Here is a 12005-nt window from a genome sequence, read left to right as displayed (position 1 = left end):
TAGGAATGCCTTGGTTATGCTAATGAGGTAGAAAAGAAACATTATTTCTCCCTTTACTTTAGGAGGCTGAATTAACCCTGATTCTAGAATCTGATCAAGACATTATTAGAAAGGAAAACTCACAGGTCAGTCTCTTTCATGGAAACAGATACAAAATTCCTAAACTTAATATCGGCAAACTTGATCCAACAATATATAAAAAGGATCATGGGTTTCACTTATTTGTGGAGCATAACAAATAGCATGGAGGACAAGGGGAGTAAGAGAGGAGAAGGAAGTTGAGGGAAATTGGAAGGGGAGGTGAACCATGAGAGACTATGGACTCTGAAAAACAATCTGAGGGTTTTGAAGGGGCGGGGGGGGGTGTGGGAGTTTGGGGGAACCAGGTGGTGGGTATTAGAGAGGGCATGGATTGCATGGAGCCCTGGGTGTGGTGCAAAAACAATGAATATTGTTACGCTGAAAATAAATTTAAAAAAAATTTTTTTAATGAAAAAAAATAAATTAAAAAAAAAGGATCATAAACAGTATCACAAACATGTTATATTTGTTTCAGGAATTCACAGTTGGTTTAATATTTTAAAAATTCATTGTAATTCAGCACTTTAATAGAATAAACAAGAAAAATCGTATGAACATCTAAATAGAGGCAGAAAAAGTGCTTGATAAAATTCAACACCCATTCATGCTAAAATTCTTAGCAAACCAGAAGTAAAGGGGAGCTTTCTTCATCTGCTAAACAGTATTTACAAAAACCACATAGCAAACATTACGCATAAATGGTGAATTAAAGAAAACCTTCCTCTACATAAAAAAAGAAGATGAAAATCCCCAGTATCTACTGAATACAGTACTGGGAATACTATAAAGGATGCAATAAAGCAAGGAAAAGAAAGAGAAGTCATAGGATTAGAAAGGAAGAAATAAAGTTATCATATGCAGAGAATGTGACTGTGTAGGGAATCACAAAATGCTTTTGGAAAAGCATCTGCCGATCCATTTTCAGGATTGATAAGCAAATTTAGCAAGATTTTTAGATAAAAGGTCAATATAGAAAACCCTTTTTTTTTTTGAAAAGTCCATTTTATTTTGAGGTATTTATTATTAATTTTTAAAGATCTTATTTATGGGTGCCTGGGTGGCTCAGTGGGTTAAAGCCTCTGCCTTCAGCTCAGGTCATGATCTCAGGATCCTGGGATCGAGGCCCGCATCCGGCTCTCTGCTCGGTGGGGAGCCTGCTTCTCCTCTTTCTCTCCCTCTACCTGCCTCTCTGCCTACTTGTGATCTCTGTCTGTCAAATAAATGACTAAAAAAAAAAATCTTTAAAGATTTTATTTATTTATTTGAGATAGAGACAGTGAGAGAGAGAGCATGAGAGGGGAGAAGATCAGAGGGAGAAGCAGACTCCCTGTGGAGCTGGGAGCCTGATGCAGGACTCGATCCTGGAACTCCAGGATCATGACCTGAGCCAAACGCAGTTGCTTAACCAACTGAGCCACCCAGGCACCCTATTTTGAAGTGTTGACATAATTTAGAAAATGAAATTTTTTTTAAGATTTTATTTTTAAATAATCTCTACACCCAGTATGGGGTTCAAACTTACTATCCCAAGATCAAGAGTCACATGCTCTACTGACTGAGCCAGGCAGGTGCCCCTAGAAAATAGCATTTAAAAGACCAGACGTTGGGGCACCTGGGTGGCTCAGTGTGTTAAAGCCTCTGCCTTCGGCTCAGGTCATGATCCTAGGGTCCTGGGATCGAGACCCACATTGGACTCTCTGCTCAGTGGGGAGCCTGCTTCCCCCTCTCTCTCTGTCTGCCTCTCTGCCTACTTGTGATCTCTGTCTGCCAATTAAATAAATAAAATCTTTTAAAAAATAATAATAAAAATAAAATAAAATACCAGACATTGTGTCCCTCCTAATAATCATCATGACCTTTGAAATTGTCTCCCATCCCTCCAAAGAAGTAATTCTGATAAGTCTTAGATCCAACTTCCCCATTTAAAGAAATAGAGAAGACCCCATTTAAAGAAATAGAGAAGAAAAATGGAACATATTAAATAACAACATGGGTATTTAATCAGTAAAATCTTGGGGCGCCTGGGTGGCTCAGTGGGTTAAAGCCTCTGCCTTCAGCCCAGGTCATGATCCCAGGGTCCTGGGATTGAGCCCCGCATAGGGTTCTCTGCTCAGCGGGGAGCTTGCTTTCTCCTCTCTCTGACTGCCTCTCTGCCTACTTGTGATCTGTCTGTCAAATAAATAAATAAAAATCTTAAAAAAAAAATCAGTAAAATCTTGCCTGCAAAACTCTAGAGGACAAATGATCCATTTCTTTAACATATAAATGGAGAGAAAGAAAGATATGGAGGTAGGGAATCTACAAATTATAAGGAATTAAACACACCAACCAATCTCAATATGTGAACCTTATTTAGATCTTGAGTCAGACTGTAAAAAATGATTTTTATCATTTATGATACATTTGGTATTTGAATACTGATGGATATTTGATGGTACTCAAAGATTATTGTTAAATTTTTAGGCATATAATGATACTGTGATTAAGTATTTTCTCTTAAAAGAATCTTTACCTTTTAGAAACACATATTTAATTATGAATGAAATTATGTTACCCGACATTTGCCTTGTCAAAACAATGTCAGAGTTGAAGCTGGGTTATGGAATCATGAAGATTCATTATGCACTTTTTAAAAAAAGATTTATTTATTTATTTATTTGACAGACAGAGATCACAAGTAGGCAGAGAGATAGGCAGAGAGGGAGGAAGGGAAGCAGGCGCCCCGCTGAGCAGAGAGCCCAACTCAGGACTCTGCTAGATCCCAGGACCCCCTGGAATCATGACCTGAGCAAAGGCAGAGGCTTTAACCCACTGAGCCACCCAAGTGCCCCTTATTATGCACTTCTATGTGCTTTTGATTTGTTTAAAATTTTCCTTAAAATGACAAAAAATTATTTACTATAGCTCCAAAAATCCCTCTTTATTGAAAGCTAAATATTATTAAAAGAAATTAAAAAGGCCTAAATAAATGGAAAGACAAACACATTCATGGATCAGAAGACTCATTATTTTTACTATATTATCTTTAAACTGACCTATAAATTTAGTGCAATTCCAATAAAAATCTTGAATATTTTTGTGTGACAATTAACAGGATAATTAAAAAATACAGAAATGCCAATGACCTGGGATGCCTGGGTGGCTCTGTCAGTTGAGTGTCCAATTCTTGGTTTTGGCTTGGGTTGTGATCCTGCATTGAGCATTGTACTTAGTAGGAAGTTGCTTGAGATTCTCTCTCTCCCTCTCCCTCAGCCCCTCCCCCAGCTTGCATGTTGGCACATGCTCTCTCTCTAAAATAAATAAAATAAATCTTAAAAAAAAAAAGAGAGAGATGCCAGTGATGTAGAATAACTAGACAATTTTGAAGAAGATCAAAGTTGTAAGACACAACCAAACTTCAAGACTTACTACAAAGTCACATTAATAAAGACAGTGAAGTACAAGGACAGACAGACCAACGTAACAAAATAAAGAGCCCTGAAATTGACCCACACATGTGTACATTTATATGATTTATGACAGGGTAATCAACGCAATTGAAAGAGAAAAAGTGATGGTCTTTTCAATAAATGGTGCTGGGAGAAACGACTGGAGTTTAGAGTGTGATGGTGAGGTAGTCATGTAAGTGTAGGGTCAGATTTAAAATTTTGGTATTTTGGGCGCCTGGGTGGCTCAGTGGGTTAAGCCGCTGCCTTCGGCTCAGGTCATGATCTCAGAGTCCTGGGATCGAGTCCCACATCGGGCTCTCTTCTCCATGGGGCGCCTGCTTCCCTCTCTCTCTCTATGCCTGCCTCTCCGTCTACTTGTGATCTCTCTCTGTCAAATAACTAAATGAAAGCTTTAAAAAAAATAAAATAAAATTTTGGTATTTTGTTCATCATAAATTTTCCACATTAATTTTTATTTTTAAATAATATTGTATTAAATATTGCCTTGTTTACTAAGCTTTTTGATGCCCCATAAATTTTTTGCCCAAGGTGAATGGCTCTCTAATTTCACCCACTCCCTGCCTTCCTGGAGGGATTGGATAATTCTACGGGAGGAAAAAAGAACTTTGATCCCTACCTTATACCATACACAAAAAAGTAATTTGAGATGGATCATCATCCTTAATGTAAATTTTTAAAAAAGGTGGGGGGAGGCTTCTAGAAGAAACATAGAAGACTATTATCACAGCCTGGGGGCAGGCAAAAATTTCTTACATTGGAAATGACAAAAAAGCCCTGAGCATAAAAGCAAAAACCAATACATTGGATTTCATTAAAATTAAGAACTTCTGTTCATTAGCATACCACTGTGAGTGAAAAGATAAGCCACAGTGGGAAGATTTATTTTTAGTACCTATATCTGACACACAATTCATGTCTATAATATTTAAAGAGTTCCTACAAATTAGTAAGTAAAAGATTAACAATCCAATCATTAAAAATGGGCCCAAAAATTGAACAGGAAGGTCACAAAAGAGGATTTTCAAATGACCAACATAACGAAGTTTCTCAATATCATTAGTAAACATGGAAATGCACATCAAAAACCACAACACAATGCCAAACACACTACCTAGAGTAGCTAAACTTAAAAAGATGGTCAAGGTCAAGTGTTAACAAGAATGTGGAGAAACTAGAATTCTCATACTCTACTAATGGAAGTATGAATTGGTATAATTACTTTAGAGTACTGTTTGGTATCATCTACTAAAATTAAACATACATAGCACATGGCCAGGCATACTTCCAACAGAAACAGGGTTCCACATCAACAATGTATCATTTACAATTAACATCTTGAAACTTTATCTTACATTTTATAGACAGTTTATATACATTTTAAGTATAAAAAATAACTGACTTTTTGAAATGCAAGATGCAAGAAGGAAATTATTGTTTTTATTTCTTAAATATTAACTCCTGCAGAGTTTACGGTGTTATGTTCAGTTTCAGGTATATAATACAGTGACTCAACAGTTCTATACATTGCTTGGAGCTCATCAAGCTACTCTTATGGTGCCTGGCTGGCTCAATCGGTAGAGTGTGTCACTCTTGATCTTGGGATTTATACCCCGTGTTGGGTATAAAGATTACTTAAAAAAATAATCTTCAAAAGAATCAAGATAGTATACTCAATCTCCTTCACCTATTTCATTCTTCCTCCCACCCACCTCCCCTCTGGTTACCATCTGTTTGTTTTCTCTAGCTAAGAGTCTGTATTTTGGTTTGTCTTTCTCATTTTTTTTTTGTTCCTTTGTTTTGTTTCTTAAATGGCACATATGAGTGAAATCGTATGGAATTTGTCGTTCTCTGACTGGCTTATTTTGCTTAGTATTATACTCTCCTGATCCACCTGTGCTGTTGCAAATGGCAAGATTTCAATCTTTTTTATGGCCGAATAATATTCCATTGGATATGTATATCACATCGTCTTTTTCCATTCATCTCCCAGTGCATGTATAATTCTATTTTTATAAGGTTCAAACGAGGCAAAATTAATCCATGACTGTAGACATCAGAATAGAGATTGCCTCTGGACGGGAGGAGAACAGACTGGAAAGGATCATGAAGGAACTCTCTAGGGTTATGGCAGTATTATAAGCTTGACTGGGGGTGCTAGTTCATAGGTGTATAAATTTATCAAAACTCATCAAACTGTACATTTAAGATCTATGCATTTTGCTGTTTACAATTATGCCTGAATGAAAAGTGTATTTGACAAAAAAGGGTTTTTTACATATATATGTACTAAGAAATTTTATTAATTATGTAGCAAGGTGACATTGAGGAATTTACACTATATATCCTTCTGGGAAAGGAATGAACGTTTGCCCTCCCCAAAGAGGGGAGCCAGGCCTTTGTTCTTAAGGATTTAGTTTTCCTAATCCACAGCAAGGAGTTAAGTTTTGCCTGGTGAAAAAATTGGCAAGAACCTAAAAGACACCCCTCATATAAGACTAAACCTGTGGAGGATTTTAAGCTGAATGGTGCTGGAGGTTAGTATTTGGTGTTTCCAGGGTTGAGAAGAATAGGAAGCCGGTTTCCTGACATGGAAACAATGCCGCAGCTACAGTTACACTGGAATAATGAGGCCCTGAGCCTGGTGGGATTTAGGTCCTCCTGGTCCTAGGACCTCAGAGATAGTAGACTGGGAGTCTTGACAAAGGTCTCTGTGACCAAGCTTGGCACATTTTTAAGATCTTATTTATTTATTTAGATAGTAGACTGGGAGTCTTAACAAAGGTCTCTGTGATCAAGCTTGGCACATTTTTAAGATCTTATTTATTTATTTCACAGACAGAGATCACAAGTAGGCAGAGAGGCAGGCAGAGGTTGGGGGGAAGCAGGCTCCCTGCTGAACAGACAGCCCGGTGCGAGGCTTGATCCCAGGACCCTGAGATCATGACCTGAGCCAAAGGCGCCCCTGAGCCACAGTTTTTGCCTTCAGATGGCAAAGATGAAAAGCAACAGTTACCCCCATGGTTTAAGGACCTAACCCTCTGGGTACTTGGGTGTGTCAGTTGGTTGAGTGTCTCTTGATTTGGGCTCATGTCCTCATCTGAGAGTCATAGGATCAACCCCACATTGGGCTCCATGCTCAGTGGGAAACCGACTTGAGGTTTCTCTCTCTCTCTCCCCCTCACTGCCCCTCCCCCTGCTTGCGCACACACTCTCTCTAAACAAATAAAAATAAAATCTTTGTTTTTAAAAAAAGGACATGACCTTCCACCATTTGGGATAAACTGCAAAGGCTCCAGAATTCCCATACAATACAAAGGTTGGGGGAGGAAAAACTGACCCTGGGCTTTTTAGCCAACCTAGGTCATGGGAGGCTTAAAGCAGATTATGCTCCATGTGGACAAGGAACTATATTTGCCCTTTCTTATATCTAAGTGTTCTGGAACAATGCACACTTGTTAAAGTCAATTAACTTTCATGCCTGCTACATGGAGAAAAGTGGGCATTTGTCTTTTCTCTTCCTCTTAAAGATGCTAAAATGAACTTTGCAACTTTAAAAAACATGCTGCTTTAAAATGAAAATATTATATACCTAATGTCACTTATCATGTATTATGAAAAAGAGATAAAGCGATGTATAAATTCCCAAGGAATTGACAAATTTTGACAACAAAAGTTTTGAGGGTCCGAACAGGCTGGGAAAAGCTGCTGCAGGTGGTGGGGTGCTGAGAGATTTTGTTTGTTGGTTCGGTCAGTTTTGGCGGAGTGACACAGTCAGCCCTGGGATGCTCTGTGCGTGTGGTTTCTCTTCCATAAAGCCAGGGCTATGTTCTATGCTCTAGGCTGGAAAAAGCTGGTAGGAGACCAGCCAGCATACCGTAAATAGGTGAAGTCCTAGTGAGGACAGTAATACGCAAGTGGGATTGCTGTGTTTGAGAGATGTTTCTGAGAAGAAAAAACACTGAAAGGAACTTTGTGGCCAAATATATTGATAACTAGATCCACCTCCAAGATCTAGAATATAGGCTAATGCTGTCCTATAGAATTTTCTATGATGATGGAAATATCCAAGATCTGCTCTGTCCGATGTGATAGCCTCTAGCCACATGTGATACTTGAAATGTCCACAGTGCGAGTAAGGAACTGAATTTTAAATTGTATGTAATTTTGGTTAATCTAAATTTGAATGACCACACGTGGCCAGTGGATACAGGACTGGGTAGCACAGGTCTAGACAATTAATTTGAGCGGCAAAGTGAACATGTCCACATAGATTTTATAAGCACTTCAAATGGCATAGCTAATATTCAGCCTCCTACCACACAAGTTCTGCCTAATGTTTCCTATGTTGTTCAAAATGCCATCATCTTGTCAGTCGTCCAGGGTTAAAATTGAAAAGTCATTTATTCATTTCACAAACACCCAAGGAGCACTTACTAAATGTCAGGCAGGATACTAGGCGTAGGGAATACAAAGATGAATATAGTCCTTGTAGGAAAACAGTGATAATATCTATCATGAACTCTTGTATTTGAGGTCCGATCAGGAAAAAAACCAGACTCAGTCCCTTCTCTCTCTCTCTGCTTTGCTTTTCTCATCCAAACTTTTGTCACAATAGTCCCCTGAGGGCAAAGATTTCTGTCCCTTCCATTTACCGCTGTATCCATAGAGCCTAAAGGAGTGCCTTGTACAGGGTGGTGGTGGCTGGTCAACATCTGAGGAACGAATCCATGCCTCTCCTACCATTCTGCTTTAATTCCCTTTCCCTCCTTCCCACTACCTCGTTAACAGTCTCCAACTGGCTTAGCTACCCAGACAACTGCCACAGACACTTACTGGAGTTATTTTAAAGTTTCACTTTCAAACTGTGGTCCTAGGTCAGTAAGGTAACAGTATATAAAATCAATATACAGAAATTCATTGCATTTCTATACACTAATAATGAAGCCATAGAAAGAGAAATTAAGAAAACAATTCCATTTGCAACTTCACCAAAAATAATAAAAGACCTAGAAATAAACTTAACCTAGAAGTAAACAAAGAAGTAGAAGACCTGTACTCAGAAAACTAGAAAAGATTGATTAAAAAAACTGAAGATGGCACAAATGGAAAGAGTCCTTGCTCCTGGCTTGGAACAACAAATATTGTTAAAATACCCATGTTACCCAAAGCAATCTACAGATTTAATGTGATCCCTTTCAAAGAAAATCATCAGCATTTTTCACAGAAGTAGAACAATCATAAAATTTGTACAGAACCACAAAAGATCCCAAACTTCCAAAACAATCTTGGGGGAGGAAAAAAACACATCTGGAGGTGTGACAATCCCAGATTTCAAGGTATAATACTACAAAGCTATAACAATCAAAATAGTATGGTACTGGCCCCAAAACAGACACACAGATCAATGGAACAGAATAGAAGCTCAGAAATAAACCCATGATGATATGGTCAATTAATCTTTGGCAAAGGAGGAAAGAATATGTGATGGGGAAAAGTCTTTTCAACAAATGGTGTTGAGAAAACTGAATAGCTACATGCAAAAGGATGAGACTGGACCATTTTCTTACAACATACACAAAAAATAAACTCAAAACCGGTAAAGGGCCTCTATGTGAGACCTGAAACCACAAAAATCCTGAAAGAGAGCGCAGGGAGTAAGATCTCTGACATTGGCCACAGCAACATTTTTCTAGATATGTCTCCTGAGGCAAAGGAAAGCAAAGCAGAAATAAACTGTTAGGACTACACCAAAACAAAAAGCTTCTGCACAGCACAGGAAGCAACCATCAAAACTAAACTGCAACTTATTGAATGGGAGAAGATATTTGCAAATGACATATCCGATAAAGGGTTAGTATCCAAAATATAGAGAGAAATTACACAATTCAACACTCCAAAAACCAAATAATCCACTTAAAATGAGCCAAAGAGAGGTGCCTGGGTGACTCAGTCAGCTAAGTGTCCAACTCTTTATTTCAGCTCAGGTCGTGATCTCAGAGTCATGAGATCAAACCCCACGTTGGGCTCCACACTCAGGGCTGAGTCTGCTTGAGATTCTCTCCCTCGCCTTCTGCCCCTCCCCACACTCATGTTCTCTCTCTCTCTAAAATAAATAAGTAAAATCTTTTTAAAAATTTAAAATAGAATTATATTATCCAGTAATTGCATTATTGGGTATTTACCCAGAAACTTTGAAAACACTAATTCAAAAGGATATAGTACCACTATGTATATAGCAGCATTATTTTTTTAAAAGATTTTATTTATTCATTTGAGAGAGAGAGCATGCATGGTTGAGGCGGAGGGACAGAGGGAGAGAGAGAAGCAGGGAGCCTGACACAGGGCTTAATCCAGGACCCCAGATTCATAACCTGAGCTGAAGGCAGACACTTAACCAACTAAGCCACCCAGGTGTCCCCAGAGTAGCATTATTTAAAATAGCCAAATTATGGAAGGACTCCAAGTGTCCATTGATAGATGAATAAATAAAGAATATGTGATACACACACACACACACACAATGGAATATTATTCAGTCATAAAAATGAATGAACTCTTGAAAAAAATGAATGAAACCTTGTCATTTGCAACAACATGCATGGATCTAGAGAGTATAACGCTAGAAATACTGAAATAAGCTGGTCAGAGAAAAACAAATTCCTCGTGATTTCACTCACATGTGGAACTTAAAAAAACAAAAAAAATGAACAAAGGAAAAATAAAGAAACCAAAAGACAGACTCTTAACTACAGAGAACATACATGGTTACCAGAGGTGGGGGGTGGGGGACGGGTGAACGGGAGTAAGAGGACACTTATCTGCATAAGCACTGAGTGATGTATAGAATTGTTGAATTACTATATTGCACACCTGCAACTAATATAACACTGTAAGTTAGCTATACTGCAATTAAAATTTTAAAATAATAAAATAATATAAAAATTTCCTTTCTTAAAAAAAAATGTGACGGGGCACCTGGGTGGCTCAGTGGGTTAAAAGCCTGTGTCTTCAGCTCGGATCATGATCCCAGGGTCCTGGGATCAAGCCCCGAATCAGGCTCTCTGCTCAGCAGGGAACCTGCCTCCCCCTCACCCCGCCTGCCTCTGCCTGCTTGTGATCTCTGTCTGTCAAATAAATAAATAAAATCTTAAAAAAAAAAAAGACCTTGGACATCTTTTTTTTTTAAGATTTACCTATTTATTTGAGAGAGAGAGTGAGTGTCGAGCAGGAGGAGGGGAGAGAGAAAGGAGGAAGGAGGAAGGAGAGAGCCAGACTCCCTGCTGAGCGCAAGGCATGATGCAGGGCTTGATCTCACAATCCTGAGATTATGACCTGAGCCTAAATCAAGAGTCACAGACCAACTGAGCCACCCAGGCACCCCTTGACAACTTTCCATTGCAATAGAATGGAGATTATATATATATATATATATATATATATATATATATATATATATACTCTTCAGCCTGGCATTGAAAGCCCTCTACAATGTCACCTCTGTCAATTTTCCAGATTTTTCTCTCACTGACCTCCCTATACTTCTACATTCCAACCACATAGGTGTCCTCTCTCCAAATATATCCAACCCTCTTCAGTTTCCCCTACTTTTCCTCAATCCATTCCTTCCATCTGGAAAGTCTTTCCTACTTTCTTCCATCCACCCTATCCATCTTCAAAGCCCTTCCCTTCTTCTGAAGCACAATTCAAACCTGAGCTCCCCCGGAGGCATTTTCTAGATCCCCCTGCTTCAAAAGACTGCCTCCAACCTCTTCAGCAGTATTTATACTTCTATTAACTCTTATCATTTTCTCTTTCATTATGTATATATCCATCTGTCTCTCCAGGTTCACCTAGAGCTCCTAGAGGGTGGGGTTAGGGTTTCATTTTTCCTCAATGTCTAGTGCGCCACCATATATAATAGGAGCTCAAGGTTTGCTGAAATAAACAGAAAGGAACAGGACTGAGCATGATTCTCACTTACAGGAAGACATCCGTGGGCACTGTCTCAGCTCCCCTCTCCCTCCACCCAGCTCCTCCCCTGGCCCAAGAGGTAGGCGTTTCCAGTGCTTCAGAGGCAGGGACAGGCAGCAGTGGATTTCCAGGGGAGGTTGCATCACATACCTCTGAGGCTCTCTTGGCTGCCACCTGCTCCCTGCTCTGTCTCCCAGAGAAGAGCAGCCAAAGCCCCCAAACGAGGAAACCAAATAGTAGTAGAAGGCTGACACATGACGGAGGAGGTATGGCCAGCCCCCAAATCAGTGCCATTTCTCAAGCCCCTGCCCCTCTCAGCCAAACAATATTACCCCTCAAGGTTGTGACTCCATATGACAGCACAATGGTCATTGCAAGGTCAACCTGACAGGGCCCAGCCAACGTGCGAGCTGCTTGGGTCTCTTCTCGGAGATGTGTCCCTCAGAGGCCCCTTCCTGCAGCTGCCCATGGGCTCTGCCTTGGCAGCTAATGCTCAGGGAAGAC

General features: G+C 39.4%; 1 protein-coding gene across 1 annotated transcript in view; it reads right to left on the bottom strand.

The window, feature by feature from the left end:
* LOC122915475 overlaps positions 1 to 11795 on the bottom strand; it is a 30434-nt gene extending 18639 nt beyond the window's left edge. Inside the window, exon 1 of the mRNA XM_044262242.1 lies at positions 11652 to 11795. Coding sequence (XP_044118177.1) covers positions 11652 to 11795 — 144 coding nt within the window. The remainder of the gene's footprint in view (positions 1 to 11651) is intronic.
* Between the last annotated feature and the right edge of the window lie 210 nt (positions 11796 to 12005).

Source organism: Neovison vison, chromosome 8, assembly GCF_020171115.1.
Source record: "Neovison vison isolate M4711 chromosome 8, ASM_NN_V1, whole genome shotgun sequence".
Classification (NCBI taxonomy): Eukaryota; Metazoa; Chordata; class Mammalia; order Carnivora; family Mustelidae; genus Neogale; species Neogale vison.
This window is presented reverse-complemented; position numbering and strand designations above follow the sequence as displayed.